We start from the raw sequence: 22901 nt of genomic DNA, 5'->3' as shown, positions 1-22901 counted from the left end.
TGGCACTCAGTGCAGGAAGGATGGCATTTGGTGGCAGGTCAATATGTTGAAGCTGCAGGGAACATCACAAGGTGTGAAAATGTAGTCAGTACACTACACAGTTACTGAGTTTATTCCTCCAATCCTGCAAATTTACTTATGGAGTTTGTTTTTCATTCATGACTGTTCCCACTGTTTTGTGGTTTGGGCTTATCTGTTCTACTTACTTGACTTGCAATCCTTGAAGTATTCTCTGAATATATTGGAAACCCCTGTCCTTGCCACGGAGAGAATGGTCTAATAAACTGCAAACCTGAAGTGACACACCAGCAAAAATAGAACAGTGAATTTTTAAAATAGGTAACTAGAGGACAGTCAGATTCATACTGGGCAATTTGTAGAGAGCTGTACTTGCATCCTTAAGGTCTTGTAGGAATTTAGTCCATAAGCTTAAGAGTTGGGAAAAGAATACACATATGCAATTCAAGAAAACATTTAAAGTATTTAGTGAATCATGCATGTTAACATTAATGACTGTTAATAAGAATATTGTTCCTTCCTCGTACAAATCAAAGACCTAGTACATGATCTGTATCTGCTGGTAAGAAATGGAGAAGCATAGGAATTATTTGGGCTAGGTTCACCTTCAACAGAAACTGACAACCCTGTGTAGGTCATGAGCGCCCCCTTCCCCTCCCCAGTTATGTTGAATTTCCATGCAGGATTCAGTGCTGACAGCTTTTGAGAATCTTAAGTGCTTAGAAAATAACAAGTTAGTACATTCTAACTGGAACATGCTCTTGAACCTGCACTGTAGGTGTTTGTAAAGGGATTACATAGTCGAGGTCCGGGTCTGGCTTGTAGGGCCTGTGTTCAGGGCACTACAGCCACAAGTTCTTCACCAAGAAGATCCAGTTGAGATGGTGAATTCAATGGTGCTTACTTTTAGGTGTGGGGTAGAAATAAGCAAAAGGAATTATGGTTCTGTAATGGGGCTGAAGTCAGGTGTGGATCCCCCAGTGAATTCTCTGCCTTTAGCCTATGTGTCACACCAGGCAGCTTCGTGTCACACCTTCATAGGGCTCCTTTAGGCTCACCCCAAAATTAATTACCTTGCACAGGTATAGGGAAAGTAAGAGGTCTTCTCATGTTATTGTGCTAACATTAGAGTCTTGGTAAAAATCAAGCACAGTCATGAATAAAAGATACCAAGATGCAATGGAAGCAGCTCTTTACTGTGCCAAGCTAACAATATGGAACAGATGTGTTGGGTGTTCTCTCTTGCCCAGATGTCAAGATCTGTTTTATACTGTTGCTCTAAGGTTTTTCATGGTTTCATTGTGAATATAATTTTTGTTTTCTCTGACTGTAAAAGTGTTGAGCGCTAATTAGTTTGAGGCTTTCCATTCCTTTTGCTGTTTAAATGTATTAGTTAAGCTGGAGGTTTTAGGGTTTGCCCCTCCCCTACAATAAGTTTAACTCCTTTAGGTAGATACAGGTTTTGAGGTTTCTGACAACTGCTAATATTTCATTAACTAAGTTGAAATGTTGAGTGTTTAGAAAGCCTGTGTTGGGACCAATGACAATACATCCAAGTAGAAAATCAGTGTCCTTAACAGTTTTGCCATTTACAGAAGCAGTTTTCCGTGTCACAATTTTAAATACATCTTATGGCACAGTGACTACAGTCTTACTTTAAATGGCACTTTCATAAACAGTTTTGCCTGGAGCATTTTAACAACAAAATTTTAACACATTATTTTCTTGTGTTTGGCTTTTATTTCATGTCTCACACAATTAATAAATCAGATATTTTATTATTTCAGTGCTCTTTGCTCCTGGATCTTTTAGTTTATTTTGATTTTCTTTTTTAAACTTTAGTTTTAGTATGTGTCTGCCCCCTTTCCTGTTCCTTTTCCTGAGGTCCTCTTTTCATTTCCTTGTTGTTATCTTTCTCCTATTCATGTTCCCTTTGCCCTCCTTCTGTTTGCATTTGCTTGTAAAACACTCAGATCTTTCTTGAAAGACATGTTAGAGATGCAGCTTTGGGATATAAGACAGATAGGGCTACTTATTTGAAAGGGTAACTGAACACAGGAACTCCCTAGCCAATCTCTGTGCTTCATGTGCTTAATACTGTGCTCCAGCTGCTGGTTTTTTTTACAAGATACTGCAGAATAGATTTAGTTAAGTCTTGCTAGTGGGGAGCAAAGGGCTACTCTAAAAACTGCCCTTTGCAACAGGGTGCTGTCCTGAGTTCTCCCATCATGTCTCTTGCCAATTACTCCAAGGGAATTCCTGTAGTGGGGGCTTAGTGGTCTAAGTATTCCCATGTATTGCCAGTGTTATGGCTGTGGGAGCACTTGACTTCAGAGACACAGAGAATTCCAATGTTTCTTTGCTCTCACTTGCTCAACCGATGCTATAATGCCAAGGAGAGATTTAGTAATGCATAAAAAAATCTTGAACTTCTTTTCCCTGCCCTCTATTCACTCCATATCAGTATTAATAGAAGTGGTGCATCCTTTGTGCTTCCTCAGCTTTTTTCCAAGTTTCAATTTCCATTTTCTTTCTTTGAAGCACAGAGAAGAGCAAACATACATAAACAAAACTTCATACTCAAGCCAAAATGCAATAGACACAATTGAATAGTAGTCAGGAATTTTAAGAGCTTTCCTATGAATATTTAATTACTACATTAACTGAGCAAATAAAGAACATGCTATTAATATTCATACAGTGTTAGCAGTGGTTCAGAGGAATTTAATAAATTTTGTAGTTCATACAGCATCTTGTGTTGTGCAGCCCTTCAAAGAATGCCCACATCTGGAAAGGTAATAACACTACAGGTCTCCCTGGATGCTCCTTAATCCTATGAATTAAGGTGTCTGTTCTCCTTTGCATAGCACATTTCCTAGTAAAATGCTTCAGTTATGTAATGCTATCAGAACCTTAAGCAACTCTACAAAGAGCTCAGTGTGGTGTCTCCTCCATATTTATTAGTGTACCTGCTTTGTGGTTTTTGGAGAGCAAAGTTTGGGAGGTATTTAACATTTGCTTGGTCTGCTTCTGCTTAGAGCTTTAGAAATATTGATCCTCTGAATGACTGAGGAGGTTTGCTGAACAAGAGGTCAAATGCAGAATGTAAAACTGAGTTCCTTTGATGTGAGTGACGTGCTTTTCCTGTGTGTGTTAGTTTCTTTTTTAAATGTAATTTGCAAGTTAATTGATTTTATCTAAGATTAAGAAAAAGAATAATGCTTACTTGCCTGGTAGCTTCTATTTGCTTATTGAAAATAGGAGCACTCATCCTCTCATGTTGACTTGCTCTTTAAATTCCTTATTTCCTTATGGCCCTTTTGCCTTCATTTGGTAAGACTCTGGCTTCAAAGATTTTTCCAAGAAGAGCTGCACACATATGAACAAGAAAAATGTTAAAACGCCATTCCTGAGTCCGACATTGCTCTTTTCTCACTTGCTGGCTTATGAAAAGAAATTAATAGATGTTGAATTAAGACTTCATCAGTGGGTCCATACTTCATTCACTTACAAATCATTACAGCTATTTTTTACTGCATATAGTGATAATTACTCCTTTTGGCAGAGCAGAACTAATCTAATGTACTTTGGCTGCTGAAACTTGTGAAGAGCCAGGAATGAGTTCTGTGTTGAATTGTTAACCCTGACTGTACAATTCTGTCAGTACCACAGTGAGGCTTTGTCTGATGATAATCTTATCTAGTAATCTGGTGTTAATTAACATACAGGTAGTAAAAAGAAAATAATTGTGACATCCATTAGAAGTATAACATGCTGCTATTTTGGTAACCCTCCTTTTGGGATTGTTCTGTCGAAGATGGCATGTGTTGGGGAGCTGTCCAGCCTGGCTTATGGAAAGGAGCTCTTGATATATGAGCCGCTGTATCTCTAAGTACCTGACCTTCTCCCTTTATTGGACGTGGCTGAAAGAATTGTAAGGAAGCTGGAAGTTTACTGTGCACACACACACTGTGCAGGCGCTGATGAAACCCTTGGATCTTTATCTCTAGTTACCATTGCTCTTTTATGTGTGTAGGTTCAAGGTACAGTTTTGGTCTTGCTGCTGTGTACCTTTGCTATGGTCACAGGATCTTGGCTTGGTGACCAGAGGTGATGGTGCTGTTTTCTCACAGTAGCCAGTTCTGGGATCTCTCTCAAATTCAGACTCAGCAGCATTTGAACAGCATTTTAATGAAGTTTGTGCTGTTCCTATCAGCACAGTTGTTGCAACAAATATGGAAACAAGTGAGAAGACAAGAATCTGCAACCCTCAGGGCATGAATCAACTTCTTGAAGGAAATTTTGAGGAGAGAAGTTCTGTTTCAGTGCTTTCTTTCACTGAAACAACTTGCACTTAGCAATCTTGGTGACAGAATGTACAAAAGCAATTACTCCAGTTAAATCCATTATGGAAATGTTCACATTTCTTCTCTTCCTTAACAGGTATAAGTGCAGTATTTTCCTTTTTGCATGTATTCTCAGGAACAGAGTGGAAAAAAATGAGAGATTCCCAGCTAATCTGTTCTCATCATCATTCCAGGAACAGATAGGAAAGGTCAGGAGCTCATGTATTGTAGTAAGCACTGAGGGCGTAGAAAGTGCATTTAAGTGTTATGGCAATGGTTTGCTCTTATGTTCTTCTGACTTCTATTCTTGTATAATTCTGCTTTTCTAAGAACACAAATATACAATGGAAAAATCTCACATATTCACAAACCTGAATATGCTTCCTTGCATGTAATCTCAGTATTTCACAATTAAAAAAAAAAAAGCAATTGTACCTTCTGAGATGTGTGAATTGAAGCCACATTTGCTCCTCTCATTGCTTCTTTTATATAAGTGTTTTGAATGTTTGGCCTTTCCTCAGCTATTTTTGTTATAACATGCTTGCTGTAATGTAAAATGCCATTACTTTTTAGCTTTGCATGTAAGGCTCTTTAAAGACAAGGCAAAGACAAATAGCTGCAGCTACGTAGTTTACAGGAGGAATAGGAGGGGAAGATTTCAGGACTTTGTGTGTTTGACATGCCTTGTTTGTTCCACAGGAGATAAAGTGGGTTTAGTGAGCAGTGGGCTAAGTAGAGTCCCTTTTCTATGTTTTTACTCTTTTATCATAGTTTCTACATGATGGTGGCTAGGAGCAACTGGTCTCAGTCCTTATGCAGTTATTGGGAGCCTCCCGAGTGTGTGTGGGGCTAGGAACACGACATGCAGAAAAGCCAGTGAAATGCAGTGATGAAGGGATGGGTATTCCATGTCAGCAAAAGTGAATCACAGTGGGGGGAAAAAACACCTTTCCTGACAGTGAGTGACAGTGATCCAGTCTGGTTTCAATACCCCTTACAGCCTAGCATCTGTTTAGACTGCTTTAGATAACTGAGGCTTCAGTATGCTCCTAGTTTGTCTAAATGCAGTGTGGATGTCTGATCCAGACACAAGGGAGCTGCCAGCTTCCCAGGCTTGTGACTAAATATCTGTGCTTGTGACTCAATCATCATCATAATAAGGAGGTGGAAGTTGAAACAAATACAAACAGCTTTTTTTCCCCCTTCCCACTATTGGTAATTAAAATAATAAAAAAAAAGTGAATTAGAACTCTGTCTTTCCTGAATACTTGTCATTTCTTGGCCTTTCACTTTTCACTTGCCTGACTGGTGTTGCTCTGTTGGAATTTCATTAAATGTCTTGTGGCACAATTTGATCTTCAGAGCTCTTTGTGTTGGTTTCTGAATGCCTGTAGAAGTGCTTTTAGTACAAAGGATACATCTAGATACTGAATATTATGGTCTGTACCGAACAGACCTTTATTCCATTGAAGTACTTCAGTGCCAAAAATATATTTTTTGAGAAATACCTCTTAGATTATGGCAATAGAGGTTGTATGATTTCCCCCCACCCCTTTTTTCTTTAGCATTTCATCTTTCACTTCATCAAAGGTCTGGTTTGAGACATCCTTCTTCCCTGTGGGCAGCTTCAGCCCTGCCTGTGCTTTTAGTATCTAATTAGCCATTTCTATTCAGTAGCCTTTGTAAAATATTTCTATGCATTTCTGTCAGTGCACATAACCATGTGTGGAAAAAGCCTTGAATAAATGTTTTTGTATGAAGTGGCAAATCTTGTGGGAGAAAACAGCATACTATTTTGTGGGACCTGGTATAATTTGATTTGCCCCCTGTCTTGTGTTTAATGTTCAGACAAATACAATCCCACTTATATAAACCATACTTGCTTTTTTAAGGTGGTAGACCTACTTTTTTTCAAAGTTGCTTGTCATTTTAATAAATGCTGTGTTAGTGCCTCTTGCAAATTTACATTCAGTGCGGAGCAGACCAGAGGCCACTAGAACCTATTCCATAAAACCACAGTGGTTTAGCACAGGAGTTACACCATTTCAGCAGCCTTGAAAATGGTTGCATTATGGGTTTGTAGTAGAGAAACATTAGGATACTTGAGAAATGGCTTCATAATCTATAGCTGTTAATATTGAAAAGTGTTTTCAGGCTCCTGAGCCCCTGTCACAGAATCATGGAATGGAGATGGGTTGTGATTTCTGTCCATCTGTCTCTGGTGCTCGATATAGTCTCCTCTGATGATGTGTCTGTGGATCAGCAAGAGAGAAGTTCTATTTCTCACTAGTGTTAACTTTTTTGTGCTCATGGCTTATACTACCCTACTGCAATATTTTACTGATCTGTGTACTGAGAATTCTGGACTGCTGTCTCCTAATATAGCTATGTAGTTTAAAAAGGGATGAAAAAATGCATCATTAACTGTTCCAAGGGAATGTTTTTAAGTTTTTTTTTTATTTTTAAATGAAGAGAAACCATTTCTTGTACTGGAAGACAATGTTTGCTGTGGAGGAGACTCTGAGTGAGGTTTAGCTCTCCTTGCATCTCTGAAAACTGGGTACCCAGCTGCTCTAATGATCTCTCTTGCGGTGTGCTGAACTGTAATGTTTTCTTTTGAAAAAGAAACACAATAATGCAGTAGGTTTCCAAATATCCTGAGGACTGTACTTACTAATGAGAGACTGCAGAGTGATGGTGCTTTTTTCTTACTGCCAGCAAGGAAGGTTGTCTTTTGTAGAACTTCCTAGATTTTAGCAGTATGCTCTTTTTTAATTTGGAGGCTTCTCTTGCTAATCTTTACATCTTCATACAATAACCATAGTGATAAAAACCTTTGTTTTCAATGAGGCAAACTGTTTCTTTAGAAGATTGCAGTATAAAGTTTTTGAGATAATTCTAAAAGTTTTCTGGGTAATATAATCAAAACTTTTCTGAAACATTAGTGACATATAACAAGGGGTTTTTAAAGACTTTTTTCCCATATATTGTACTGCAAAATGCATTCATTTAAATATGAACATGCTTTTGGTTCTAGTAATTTTGCAGCTTTATCCTTGTAGCTGCTGTGGTTAGCTTAATAGTAAGTAATAAGAATTTAATTTTAATTTTACAAAAGAGAAAACTGATGGATATGGAATGATTATAGGGCCAACTCAAACTCACTAAGCAGTCTTTGAAGTGGCAGGTTGTTAGATTGTGGTGTCAGGATACCTCTCCTGCTGAAGGCACTGCCTGGCACACACTCAGTGATGATGTGTTCCCATCTCAAGCACAGGCAGATTTGACAGATGCTTACCATGTGGTTTCTAGAGCCTACAAGATGTGTTATGTGTTATATGGCTATTGAATATTAGATCATAATTAGGTTAAACCTGCTTAACATCATGTTACATGCTAATGAATTAGTATTAAAAAAAAAAAACCAAAAAAAAAGGGGCAGAGGAAGACAGGCAATTAAATTCTTCCTTGGTCTTACTGTAGAATATTCCAAAGAATTTGATTTACTACTTAGAGTGTAGGTGCTTTAATATTTCCTTGAAAACATGTGAGCTTTTAATTTCTTGTACTATGCTTTCAATCTGCTCAGATATAATTCACAGTAACAATAATTTAAACAAAAGGCTGATGGCAGAAAATTGCCTCTAAAATTAAAGGAATTTGAAATAACTAATAAATCCTGTTGGAAAAATGCTGCCATCTTTATCTTTTATTGTAGGAGATGTCTGTTAAGAATAGTTGGAGAGGTTTTGCTGAAGGAAGAGGACATCTTGTTTGTGAAAAACTGCTGATCCCTTAAATAGTTCTTTTAGCTATATTAAGAAGCTAAATGCAACTCACTAAAATGCTCTTTAGCGAATCTAGGTCAGATTTTAGGCCCATGACAGCTCCTGTCTCTCTCTTAACTTCTTGTTCCCTTTAGAGGTAAACAATTTAATGCAGCTGTAAGCTTTCTTTTCACTGGGAGACTTCAGCACTAACTAATACAAGCTCAAAACTTAGGTTTCAAAAAGGCAGCTGAGTTTTCCAGTGGGAATCATATCTGTCAGTGGTTTTGAGAATTTTGATGTAAGAAAATAGATGGGTATTCAAGTTGAATCAGTATTGTGCATTGGGCAAACCTAGTGGTTATTGGTAGCTTTTACAAAAAATAATAAAAAATCTGGGGAAAAATACAGCAGAAAACAATAATAATGTTGTATGTGCCATCTTGTTTTTAAAACTCATTTTAAAGACCTACTCATTTTCTGATTCTTTCTGCCACTGTGATGGAGGAGGATGCACATATGTTGAACATCTGTTGGCCTTGCAACGTTGCAATTTTGACTTCAAAATTATAATCGTTGCAAAACTAGATAAGCTTGCCACATTGACTAAGCAAGCTAGACTAATTCTTAAAATTCTGCTTGGCATAAAAGCAGTCTGGCATAAATGCAGCATTGTCCTTGAGCAGCTCAGTGTGTATCCCAGGATGACTGCCCCGTGTGAGCTGGGAAGTGCATGCTGCAGAGGCTCTTCAGAAATGGGAGAAAGGTGGAGGCTGCAGGTCCACCCAGCATAGCTGGAAATCCTTAATGTTGATGAGGCCCTGGTCAGTCACAGGAGCTTTCCTGGCAGCTTTGGGTTGCACAGGGATGGTTTCTGTCATGCTTTTTAAGGAGTTTGTTGGCTGCCCTGATGTCCACAGCCATTGACTGAAGCTGTCTGCTCTTGTAGCATCTCTTGTTGATCAGCGCTTTCATATGTGTGCCCTTGCTGCAATTCTGGTCTATCAGGTGCTCTGCTGTTCCTGTGTCTCACTGGGTTGTTCTGTAAAATGTGAAGTAGGTCTGCCTGTTGAATTGGTACAGCTGTGACATTCAATATTAAAAATACTGCTTTGATCAAAACAGGAAGTTGTAATATACAGCAATTCTACAATCCATCCTATTATGAGTGATCCTCATAAATCCACTAAAACATGCAGAACTCTGTTGTAATATTGAGTTGCTGTGTCAGTACTTCTAAAATGCATATTCAAAGCATGGTGCAGGGTCCTTTGAAATGCTGCTGCTTATAAATATTGTATTTGCTTTTCAACTGTGGCTCATAAGGCTACAACAGCATCCTTATGAAGCCGATGTCCTCACAAGGTGCTAGTACCTCATGGAGCTAATTGTTATCAAGAGTGCATATTGCCCTTTTTAGCTATCCCTCTGAAGTTACTGATGCTCTTGACAGTTACTGTCTTTTGGCCTGGTAAGGTCTGGCAAACAAAATAATCCACAGGAAAATACTTTAAAAGCCTTTTAAGGAGATCATTGTGGCAAAGGCTTTATTCTTTTTCAGACTCAGATGATCATTGATGCATGTGGATAACTTCAAGAGAAATAGCCTTTGATTCAGTACAGAATTCAAGGTGGTCTGAGGTCTTAAATCTCTGCTAGGTAAATCTAAATGACTTCACTGCAAGCTTCATCTGCTCCTGTATGCCAGATGGAGAATATGTATTCATGAAGTCTTTCGTGTGTGGAAACAGTGCACATGCATTCCTTAAACATTCAAACTAGAATTTAACAGATGATATGATTGATTTGTACATGAATAATAACTTTAACATGTTAATACACTTTTTTTAAAGTAACTTATCTGTTTTGGTCTGTGCTGTCTGTAGGGAGCTGAAAAGTAAGTCTGTCTTTAGACTATTATGTATCTAGTAGCACATTGCTACATTTTTTAATGTAAAAAGAGAGAAAATTGTTCCTGTTTACAAAGTGTCTACTCAGAATTTGGTTAATTATTTTGAGTCTGAAGAGAATTCGTTTTGTGGATGAATTAGGACCAGTGGAGGATCACAGCATAGTGGAAGTGCTGACAGAACTAATTGTACTGGTTAATTATATGGTGTGTTTGTAACCAAAGTGAGCTTGTATATTGGTAATTTACACACTTGACACTTAGCATTTCTGTTTCCTTTCCCCTAGTTTCTCTGCTTGAAGAATATAAGGACCTTTCTTTCGGCATGTTGTGAAATCTTTGGAATGAAGAAAAGTGAACTTTTTGAAGCATTTGATTTGTTTGACGTGAGAGATTTTGGAAAGGTAAGGATGCTCTTGATTGTATCCCAAGTAACACCTGTGTTCTGCTTCTTGCCCATAGAAGACTTTTCTGGTAGCTGTGATATACAAGTTGTGTCTAATGGATGGGCATTTATTATGAAAAAATAGTGGGGAAGAATTAAGCAGAAAAAGTAGGTTTGTATTGGAGGGGCTAATAAAAGACAGAAAAATACTTGGCAGGAAAGTTCTGAGCATGTGAAAAGCCAAGATAAATGGTTTGAAAGATGCTGAGTTAAAAGGAAATGAAATGGAGGAAGATAACAAGTGATTTCTGGTGAAATCACTTTAGCATAAGCTGTGTGGATTCAGAAACCCCTGAAAAGGCCTGTACATTGTGAGCCCATGTGGCACAGAACATGTTTCTGTAGTCTCAGGTGCTTGAAATTCACTCAGATAATTTGCCCTTGTACAATTATTTTTTGGCAGTGTTTTTTTTTTTCTAACCAGCTGTAAAGCTCAGACACAGCTATGATAGGTTAATGTGACTATTCTAATTTACACAGTATATTTACAGTATATTCTTTAAGTCTGACTACTTATTCTACATTCTTTCCAGTCTGTTGTTCAGCCTCCCACATATCTGTTTGATCTGTCATTGCCAACATGTTTAGTTCAACTTCAGTTTCTGCTTTTGAGTCATAGTATCGTTACCTTAATTTCACAGGAAAATGTCTAAAAATTACCTGAAGTAGCACTAAAAATAGTTATTTATTCAAATTTAGTGTTATCTTAAGCATTATTGCTTTTTTTAAGAGATCAAAATTTTACTATCTGATTTTTATGCACTGGTCTTTTTATAAGTAGCCATAGAAGTAAAGATGATGTAAGAGTGCAAGAATGAATCAGGGCTGCAATATGATTGTTTGAAATGGCTCAGTGACCATCATTAACCAAAATATCTAATTATTTTTTTCAATGTTTGTCTGGTTTTCAGTCCTTTGAGCATTAAATTAGGTAATCTGGTAATTCCACCCATTCTTCAGTTTTGCTGAACATCTTGTCCTCATAAATCATATTTAAGACCAAGCTTTTTGTTAAAGTATGGTCCTTTTGTACAAATTTTGCTCATTAAAAATGAGATTTGGTTTTGTTTTGATTGTGCAAGTAACAAAGGAATTTAAAGTAGTTGGATTTGATTTTTTTTGTGTGTGCTAGCAATGTCCTATTTAAGGTATTTAAGTCAGATATCTAATGCTTGATTCAAATCTTTGATACCCGTGCCTAAGGAATTTTTGTCATATTGCATGTTATAATTGCTTGCTGCAAGTTTCTCATTTTGTGCTATGTAAAGATATCATGTTTTAATACAGTCTAGTTTTAAAAAAAAGATTTTACAGTGCAAATTATTCTTGCTGCATCACTGAATACCCTGCAAAAAAGTTTCTGAATTAATAGCGAATTTAACCCAAAAATGTTTCTGGTGCCCTTGATATGTAATTTTAGCAGAATTTATTTTGGAATACGATTTTATGTAAGTAGAATAACTGCTTAAAAAAACCCCTTTATTTAATTCATGTTACTTAGTATTTAATTGCTCTTCCCAAAGTCAACTTGAATGTAGAGACATGGATTCTTTTACTGTTTGCGGCCGCCATATAGCACAAATAGACTAATTATCGCTGGAACTTGTCTTCCAGTTTTAGTGCATCCAAGCAATGACTTCTCTAGTCTAGGTCACCTTTCTTGGAAAGCTATCAGGTGAAACTGCAGTGACAAATTTGAGAGGTGCTGCTGTGTGTGATTCTGTCACGAGATGAGCTCTGTGTGTGGGAGCAGCTGCTTGAGCACCGGTGGAGATTCTGAGTTGAACAGGGCTGTGCAGCCCTTGCTGTGGTTGTGCTGGGCAGCTTTTGGGTGCCTGATGGCTGTGCTGCTCAGCTGCTGCCTTTGGGTGCTTGTGTGGAAACTTCCACACACAAGTGGAGCTTGGCACAGGCAGTGTTTAGAAGGGCTGAGCTGTTTTATAGCCTGGGCAAATGAGTACATAGTGACCTTCTGAAAGGGGCTGTGAGCTTCAGGCCATCTATGGAAGTGGAAGGAAAAATGACAACTCTATTCAATTAATAAAATTGCAAGTAAAGACAAGGTATGCTGAGCTATTTGTGTACCTTTAAGTGTATTGTTTGTACAGTTAGCAGAAAATATCTTGAAGTGGCATGAGATTTCAACTCCATGTCCAATAATGTACTTAGTACTTTGGAAATTCTGATTGTTAGTAACAGTGGTGAGAATAGGAAACTCTATATTTTTCAAATTGTTCGTTGCTTTTCACTTTGCTTTGAACTTTTCCCTTCATTATATTTTCCTGGGAATAACAACTGCAATACAGCTGTACATCTTCAACTTCCTTGAACAGAAGTTGTATGTATGCAAAAAGCAAAAAAAATAGTGCTGCAGATTTTTCCTGCTACTGCAATCAAGTCATCCTGCCATTTCTGAAAAAGTTCTTTGAACTGCTCTCTCTAAAGGTGTGCAGAATATGAATGATCTTAAAATGATTAGAGGTGTAAACAAAAAGAGGAGTATGGTTTTAAAACTGTTTTCTAAACCCTTGTTCAAATAGGTGATGAGTGTGTGCATTACCTTTTATGTATTTGAATGTACTGGAATGTCTTCAGGTGTCTTAGTTCTGGTGAGATATAAATAAACTGTTGCTGAAGTGGCTCTGTAGCCCTTATCTGGGACTTCTACATGTTTCAGTTCAGTTTATAAAGAAATTACTATTGAATTTTTTATCTTAAGATGGGATGTTTTGTTTAGTATGACAGACTTCAGTGACTATTTAAACACACTAGTGGAGGGGACAATAGGAATGCGTCAGCTGTAAATGAACAAAATGCCTTCAAGGAAGTAAGGTTGAAGGGGACAAATAAGGTGAGAGACCTGGTGAGGACAGCTGTATTTCTTAAAAGTATTCTGATATTTTTCAATGCTTTAAAGAAAATGGCAGACAAACCCAGAGCATTGTAGAAGTAGCAGCTGTATCCTGCCAATATAGTCATAGGACTTTTAACAGCCTTTTGAAATAGTGGTTACAAAATGTTGTAATGGTGAAATTTGCACTTAGTAGTTAGAGGTAAATGAGCTGTTTCCAGATGCTTTGACATAGCGTATGGAAATTCTGCTTGAACTTTGTGCTCCACTTTTCGGAGACTTTGATCTCTCACTGATTAGAGAAAAAGAAGGGTGTATGTGGAGTGGATGGGAATCAGAGGTGAAGCTGAAGTAGCAACATGTAAATAGCTAAAGAATAGGCTAACAAATGGAAGTGGGTAACCTCATGTGTTTTTAATATGTACATTCTGTATGAATATTGATATTAGCTGTTATGAGTTTTCTTCTTGTTTCACACATAACAGCAGACTTTCTTATTTTTACTGACTGTGGTTGAAAAAGGAGAGGCTACATTACACAGGAGTAGGAAGGTTCTTTAAATCGTGCTTTTAAAAACTATGTATAGCTTGATTTTCTTGCAGTTCTATGGTATTCACCCATTCCCACTCATTCACCTTTCTATCAGTAAATTTCAGTGTTACTGCATTAAGTTCCTGACAGAGCATGAAATGCTCTCCCACACACTGGAGGTGCCAGACAGTGTTTTCATTCTGAATTCCATGCTGGAGAGTCATTTTTCACTACCTCAGGGCTGTCAGGTTCTTCCTTTCTACCTGAGTGCCAGAATAAGCAAATACTGTTGGTACTTGTTCTTTCAGCTTGGAGCCCTGCACACTGCTCCAGCAGCCGCCTTTGTTGCTTGGTGCACCACAACAAATTGTTGCTATCCCTATTCTCTGAAGGAAGCTTGTAACTAATGTGTTGCAGAAATGGGAATCTGAGGATTAGGTCGTTGATGTCAACAGATGCTCCCTGGATTCAGAGAGCTGTGTTTGGGGTCCTTTGGGGGGGAATGTGTCCAGCAAGTGTCAGAAAAACACCTTTTGTGTGCTGTGCTTTAAAATTTCCTAAAGAATGTGTAGCTGAGCATGAAGTGTTTTCATGATGTAACTGATCTAATATGAACATAGCAATCCCCCTTGTAGGGATCCTGCATTAGATGTCCAGCAATAATGTACAATATTCAATTGTGATTTTAAAAAGACAAACAAGGAGATCAAATATCAAGTGCCACCAATGAAATAAGTACCTAATTGTTTAAAAGCATATAACAGTGCCTAGTGTAGCTCACTGGTGACACTTAAAAGGCTGCTTTATGTAAAAGCAAACAACTGCTGTGAAAATATTGAGTTGCATATACTCGAGTCACATAGTTGGTGATCATTTTAGTCACTCCCTTACTGCAAAGGAAATCTGGGCAATGATGCAGGGGAAAGTCATTCTGAAGTTGAGAATCCTGGTGTATTAGTATTCCCTCAGGTTTAATGGATTCCAGGAAGATTGGACAGATGTGCATGAGATACACACACCAAAAACAACATAACAAAAGGCAACTGTTATTAGAAAAATTATATATCCTTCCAGGAAAAGTGTCTAAAAAATCTTCAATAAAACTGAAACAGTTGTGATTTTCTGCAGTTGTTTCATGTTTTGTTTGCTGAGTTTAATCAGTGGGATAATGAAGCAAAATATGCTCACTTTTAGCTCGTAGAGTTGTATTAAAACTGCAGAACATGCCAAAACATTACAGTATATTTCTGTAAAGATATTAAAATGAAGAAAGAGATTGAACTGATAAAAACAAGCCTATCATTAAATGCAGAGCTCTGTATCTTCATTGTCTGAGCTCTTTTAGTTGTAAAATCAACTACAAAAAAAAGTCGTAGTGGTTTGCTCAAGTAGCTAGCTTGGTTTCAGGAGTAGCATTCAGTGAGATGGACTGGTTTGGGATAAATGACACTTGAACTTCTCCATGTTGTACTTCTGCATGTGGAGGAAGGAAGAAACTGAATAAAGGGAAAGGTTCTCCATGGAGATGCTTTGGACAAAATGTACAAGAAGATAGTAGCTTGTTACAAAACTGCTGAAATGCTTGGTATGTAGGGCCCTTTTTGTTAGTTATCTCTGCTGTTTGTGTAGAAATAAAAGTCAAGCACTTAGTAGCCTCCCTAAAAGCATCCTTTAAATGGTAAAAAAAAATCACTTCCAGCCCCAAAGAACATAAATCATGGTTTTGGGCAAAGCATTGAGGTAGGCGAAAAAGTAGAGTGAGTCATGGTATAGCTCATGTACCACCTTTTTGTAATGTCCCTGAAAACTTTGCAGAAATGGTTTGCCATGGTGTAACCAGGGAAACTATTACCAATGCTAGATAAATTTAGTGTCCTAATTTAGTAACACTTTGTTGCAGTGATCATTGCCAGGTAGTCTGCAAATGTCTAGGCATATAACTTCAATAAACCTAATAGCATTAGCAGGAGCTTATAGCTTCTGCATGAGCATATGTATTTAGGCCAGAATATTTCAGGATTATGGTCTTGCATGTTTCTGTTCTAGAGTACTCGTGGACTGTCACCTCATTGGTTTTTCAAAATGGATTTTTATTAATTTCTTTCAGGTCTGTCATAACTTTTCAAGTTGCAGTGTTGGCTTCCAATTGATGAAAAGGGTAACAATAATGTTTGGGTTTGACCATGTAACAAAGCATTGAAAGCAGCACAAATATGTGATCGTTAATGAAAAATTCTAATCCAAGGGAGTGCTTGGGATATTTCTCTTCTATAATGTAGTTCTATTAGTTTTTCAGCAAATGTTATCAGTTAGAAAGCCAAGGTTAACAAGGAACTGTTAATATGAGAGAATAAAGCTGAGTTTCTGTGCTCATTTCTTTGTTCTTAAGGCAATCTTGTCCAAGTGTTATCTGTGTCTGATTGACCTATCTTGAGGACACTGAACTCATAACATGGAATTCTGCTAGTGTACATTTCATTTTGAGGTGAAAGAAGTTTTTGAGGAAGAGGAGAGTTGAAGCATGAGTAGCTTTAACAGGTTGTAAGACTTAAATCTTCTCACACATTTGTTTATACAAATATTTTTAAACCTTATTAATTCCCTGTAGTGCTTGTAATACAAGCATTTAAATAACCAGAAGGTGGTGAAACTGACGTCTAAACCCAGGCTTCCTGAATTTACAAATACTGGTCTAAATAACAATAATATGAACTACAAATAAAACCAGAAGGTAATAAAGGAGAGATTTGCAAAGGAAGTTCATATCAACTTTGAAGAGGTTTGTGTGTGTATTTTCTTCAGTGATAGTGAAATTGTTCACTGCCAAAGAAGGGTAGGAAACGTTTTTTGTCTTGAAATAAGAAGGTCATGTTCAAGATACAGTAGGATGCTTATTCAAAAGCAGTAGTAGAGTGGGCACCCCATTTAAAATGGGAAATGATTTTGTGTGGGATCTAAATAAAAGATATTCTGTCTCTTTTTGGGTTATCCTTGAAGGGGTTTGATTATATCAAGCTTAGCTTAATTACTATGGTGCTGGTAAACTCTTCTTTCCTAGTGCTGAGTGTGGTTCCTCTGTGCCTGGCCTTTTGTCTGAGCAAAAGCTGACTCAAGCAGCCCTATGAATTACCTAGAATACAGTTTTGCACTCTTCCCTGCTTTTCTTGTTGTTTCCTGCAGTTCACTTTGCATGTTAGCTGACTGTATCTTGACAGAATTGAAGATAAGGAGGCAGAGAAGTGCAAACAAATGAAAATGGTGTTGAAAACTGATGAACTTGAAACATTTATCAATACCCCTGTTTCTTGCCAAATGTCTTTCGTTGTATGCATTAATGAAGACAACAGTAGTTCAATTGGCTTGATATATTATTATGCATAGTTATAAAATAACACATTTTATTACTTTCATTGCTCCATTCTACCAGGAAGAAGTTAGAGAATTACGAAGTAAAATTGCTAAATTTGGTTTTTTGCGCCTCCTTTTTTTTTTTTTTTTGTTTTTTTTTTTTTTTTTTTTTTTTTTTTTTTTTTTTTGTTGGAATGATTTGAAGTACTGAAAGATGCCTCCTAACCATCTCCTCTCCCCTCTGCCTTTCTTCCTGCCATCTCTTCTGTATCATGAGTTTCAAAGACGATTGAAGGGTGTCTCTGCTAAACCTCCACCAGAGTGATTGGGCTACTCTTGAACTCTACCTCAGAGGCACAAATTGGCAGCTAGGGGGATGTGGTTTAAACCATCACCTAGGCAGTGTTGTGATTTCCTCTGGAGAGTTAGGTGTGTGGAGCATTCTCCAAGAGAAGCTGCTACTGACATCCTGGGCCACACTTGGGAGGTGTTCCTGTGCTGGGGGAAAGCCAGGCAGGCCAGGATTTCTCAGTCTGCAGAGATCCCCCTCTTCCTGCAGGCAGGGGGGCAACTGCCTTCAGCTCTGTATGGCTGGGAGGTCTGTGGAAAGCAGGAGTGCACTTGAGTGAAAAGTCCAGTAGTTGCTCTTTGTTTCTTTTTCAGTATGAAAAGCCCAGGATTTGTTTAACCTGGAGTATGATCTGGTCATTAGATGGCTTGTAAATTCATCCACTGCTTTTTCTGTCCAACTTCAGTAGAAAGTGAAAGCTTCAGTGAATGGTTTGCAGCAGGAAACACAGTTTGAGTATTTCATAAAGAGGAAATAGGTATGAATTAATGAGAAGTGTTTGCAAACTGTGTTGGAGGTGGTGACAAGGCTAGAGAAGTGTTTGCTGATCAAGAATTGTGTTCTCCGGTTCTTAATTCTGGAACAATAATTGTGATATGAATAAATGTCAGCTGCACATGCTTTTGAAAAGCATGGATACTTGAATAGATGGGTAATGGAAAAATATGTGAGAAGAGTGTATTGCAATTTATTTGTTTATCAATCTGAAAAGCTTACATTGTATTTTATTAGATCACAAAGACTATTTTGCTAGGAAAATTAATGCATCTTTCTGTGTAAACACTGAAACATTTGGGGAAATGGCTTTTTCTTTTTGTCAAAATGTATTATAGCAGAAATGTGGAATCATAGGTTTTGGGTCTTAGATGTTGTTTATGAAACTTCGATCTATGAAATGAGATTTATTTGGAGAAGTTCTATTAAAAGGTTGTTTGCATTTTCCTGGCTTTCTTCGTGAGATTTTGAAGGTGAAACATTGGTAATTGAACACTGAGGATTTAATTTCCAAACCAACAATTCAACAACTAAATCATTCAGTGTAAAATTTTATGATGGCTCTATTAGCTGGTAAACTTGGCAGTGTGTTTAGAAACAGTTGTAAATAATGACAGTTGCTAAGTAGAAAGTAATATTACAGAGCAAATAAAACTATTAGCAAAAGTGAAATTAAATGGCACACTTTAGCTACTGCTAACCTACAAGTAAATAAGGCCTTGGGCTTCAATCAGAGTCTTGAAACTGTGATATGCCAGCATGGGTCTCTAGACCAGCCTGTGAAGAGCCTTAGGTAATAATGTGTAATGCAGCACGATGCTGAAGGGGCTGACAAAAGGATATTGCTTGGATTTTTGGAATGTACTATTCTGAGCATATTTTCATACACAAATTTTTACTTTAATATGATACAACTCTAATTTGGCAATTTTATATAAGTTTGAGTAGGTTGCATTTAGGTCTTCAACTGGATCCCATTTTAGGTCTTCAACTGTTCCCATTTCTGGAAACATGTAAGGAACACTTCGCAGAATTACTTTGGAAAAGCCAACTGAGGGCTAGTTCACATAAGTAAAATTTATTCCCCAAGTCAACTTGAAGTTGCTGGAAGGTTTAAGGTGTTTTTAAAGTAGAACTAATTTGAGCAAAACTCCATCAGTGACATTGTGGAAGCACATGATGTGTGTTTCTTGCAGTGGGTAATTGATTCGAGCTGCATATTTTAGTGTACTATGTAATCCATTTTTTAACCAGAATATGCAGATTACTTGAGGGAGGGTTTACTGCCTGTGCCCCTGAAGAACAGTAGAGCAAAAAATTGAATGTAGGTCACCAGTGGGATGGGGAGTTTTACACGAATTCCCATTCAGCCTTCACTGTTTTCCAAAACTCACAGCACAGTTTAAAGAGATGCTGTTGACTGCACAGTGACTCAGTAGGGCATAATGTAGCTTTTTCCTCCCCCAGTGATAGACAAAAATAGAATGATCTTCCTGAGTGGTATCAGTTATAGCCCCAGCTGTGTGCTCTCTGACTGTTGGGCCTGAATATACCTTGGGAGTTGTGTCTGGGCTCGGGGAGATAACTAGGAGGTGACAGAAGCTGTGGAGAATAAAACATGGCATGAGGAAGGGACACAATGCTAAGCTTGTGGCAGGCCTCTCCAAACAGTTGACTTAACTTGTCTACATATTACCACCATCAACGTCCTGATAAGGGGTTGTAGTTGCCATGCAGTGGATGCTCCCCTGTGATGTATTCATGCCTTCAAAAGCTGCAGAACAAGGAGTAAGACCTAATTTCTTAATATTTATTTTACCTTTGAGTTTTCTTTCAAATGCTTTCCTCACTTAAACAGCTATTAATTTATCATCTGAAACGAGTGGCTAGCCAACTTAGCAGTGCACACTTTTAAGATTATTTACTTGGCTGTTGCAATTTCTTATGATTTAATCATATATTTTGGTCACCACCAGCTTGTTTGAAAAGTACTATATATATATACACACACACACATGTAAACATCTGTTGAGATTTAAGCACTTGTGTATATGGCAGCCTCTTGTAGAACTTATTTGCTCTACTAAATATTGTTGAGTGATGTAGTTCTGGTTTTATTTTGAGACTAAGTGTTTTGATTTGGGGAGGACCTCCCTTAGAGTTTTTCAGCTAACTAAAAGGAAAGTTGAGACCAACTGAGTACCTTAAAGAGTGGTTGGACACAGTCTGTGATCTGTGAGAAACAATCTGGGTACTAGTAGACAAGCTTCATTAGGAATCCTGAAGTTCAATTAACTCACTGAAGTTAATGAAAGACCTTAAACCACCTGATTAGAAATGTCATCATACCATTTTCAAAGTGGTGAGGTCTACATTTTTGTATATGCGAACTTGGAGGCTGGATATAAGATGGTTTTTCTCAGTTGCATATTTTGTGGCAAAAACATGTTTGTTAAAAGCATGATCACACAATATTAGAAAACAAACAGGTTTTTCCTGGCCAAATTAGTACAAAGCTGCTTTAAATTAGGATAAATATTTTTATTTTTATTAATATTACTAACACATTTTATCATGTTGTTTTGTCATGGAAGAAGTGAATTCTAGACCAGACACCTGATATAAAATTCTCAATACTATCTCTTATTCTATGGACATTTTCTTATAAAATTAAGGAAATGGCCATGTAAATTAAGGAAATTGGAATATGAATTAATCTTGTTTTCAAACCATAGGGAATAGAGTAGTTCTCCTATATCTAGCAAACATCTAGCCAAAAGTTAAAGAACTTGAATGCTAGGAACATATACTTTGATTTTTGAACTTTTACAAAGTAATTCACATTTACGTTTTGGGTTTTTTTTGATGAAGGCTTGCCACCCACAACTGGGTGGCATGAATTTGGAATCTGTAGGAGTCACAACCAAACTGATTTTAAATCTTGCCTTTGTGTGTATTATTAATTAGATTAACCATGCTGATGCTGGATACAGCATCATGGGAGTGCAAATGGGAGTGCATGAGAATATTTCTATTCAAATTGTGGGGCTTTTAGGTAATTGCTTATGTCTGTTTCTCTTGTGGAAGTGACTAATCCACCTGTGTCCTGAACAGTCTGCTAAATACTAGAACAAGGTGCCACTTTCAGACTTCAGGTTTACAAAGCCATAACCACAGCAAGTAGCAGAGTGCTCTGACTACATGCTCTGGGCAGCAGAACTGCTGCTTTCCTTCTTCCATGCTTGCTGCTTGGTGCTGCCCTGTGCTCACCCTTGCCTGACACCCAAAGAAAGCTATCTGATCATTCCTACTTAGGCTTTCATCACTTAATGTTTAAACTAATTTTCTGTGGTTAGTTACTATTTACTCTTCATCACTGCCTTGTCGCTTTTGCCTTTCTCATCACTCTGCTCTGCAGTCTGCTCTACCTCCCCATCCCTGCAGTGCTTCTTGGGTCTTTTCCGTTCATGCATTTCAGATTTGGAGTTTTGTTTTGTCTCTGTTTTGCTAGAAGACTGGTCCTGTTGTTCCTGTGCTAATTTAAACACATCTTTAGATTTTTCTGCATAGCAGACAAGTACCCCCTACTCATCAGTGGGAGAACTATGGCTCTGTTGAAATTCCTGCAATTCTTTAGAACCTGAATATGAGAATCTCTTCCTTAATTTCTGTTTTCTAAAGAAGAAATATTCAATTTGTTATCATTGGCTTCCTCTGGCATTTGATTCAGAGCATATTTTTGTATGTTCTCACCGTACAGTTTGTACTTTGATGTTGTCTTGCATCACCAAAAGTCAGGAAAAGAGTTCTTAGCACTGATATTTTGAAGTTTTATTTTCTTTGTCTAAGCAGAACTTCCCTTCCCCCCCCCCCCCCTTAAAGATGCAATTGTGAGAAGGAAAGTAGAATTTTGACAGTAGTTGTTCAGTAAAATTACTTTAGGATTTACAAGCCATAAGATGCTCTCATTTATTTGGAATCTGTCAAAGGGAGGTTTTAACTAAGCTGTATATTTTATTTAGAACCATATTTTCTTGAAGAAAGTTTATATTAAGCAGTAGTCAGTTTGTAGTGCAACAGACAAGTGTTTTGGCAAGGTTATTCATGTAACTGTCTATACTTCATGTATTGTTCTGTAATGTATTTTGATCAATATATGCATATATGAATGCTGGGATATCTCAAGAAATCAGACATGTGGACCTATACCAGATTTACTTTTTCTGAAAGTCTCAGAGCTCATTTATCAAATTCCAAGATGAAGTTAACAGATTCCTCATTTAAAACTGAAATAAAGAACATTGAGAGGAGGGCTTGGCTTTCTGTTTCTTATCAAATCAGTACTCAGAAATGTGACTAAAAAATACATGGGGTGTTGGAATCCCAAAAACAAGGCTTGTGTCAGAAAAAACAAGGCAGTAAAAATATTTGAGCAATAGCACCTTTTAGAAGCCTGGATTATGAACTCCAGAAGCTGATCAAGATCTTGCAAGAGTGAATGCTACGTAGAAAACAGAGTCTTGTGCCAATACACAGTTCTGGGCTGACCCAAAAAATGCCAGGCAAGGCAGGGAAGTGCAGTGTGCTCTGTTGTGTGTTCATGCTTTAATGGGGCATTTCTGCTTGTGTTTTTGCAGAAGCAGGGACTCATGGTAGTGCTGGCAGTCTGAGCTGTCTGAGGCATAGAAAGGTCTGAAAGACGGGTCTTCATCTCCTACTGTTGATGTAGATGTAGGGAATTTGTCAGGATGTTTCTGGCTATGACTACATGAAAAGATGTCTCCTCTAGGAAAGTGAGCACAAGTTACTGAGCATAGACTTCTTTCTCCTTAGATACATTTT

At 37.6% G+C, this 22901-nt stretch overlaps 1 protein-coding gene across 1 annotated transcript in view; it reads left to right on the top strand.

Moving 5' to 3' along the window:
* The window catches only part of VAV3 (vav guanine nucleotide exchange factor 3), a 148714-nt gene that overhangs the window by 18132 nt on the left and 107681 nt on the right, over positions 1-22901 (top strand). The window contains exon 2 of the mRNA XM_041479637.1: positions 10328-10444. Coding sequence (XP_041335571.1) covers positions 10328-10444 — 117 coding nt within the window. The remainder of the gene's footprint in view (positions 1-10327; positions 10445-22901) is intronic.

Source organism: Pyrgilauda ruficollis, unplaced genomic scaffold (assembly GCF_017590135.1).
Source record: "Pyrgilauda ruficollis isolate IOZ18807 unplaced genomic scaffold, ASM1759013v1 scaffold49, whole genome shotgun sequence".
NCBI lineage: Eukaryota > Metazoa > Chordata > Aves > Passeriformes > Passeridae > Pyrgilauda > Pyrgilauda ruficollis.
Note: the sequence above shows the minus strand (reverse complement) of the source record. Positions and strands in the feature narration are given on the sequence as shown.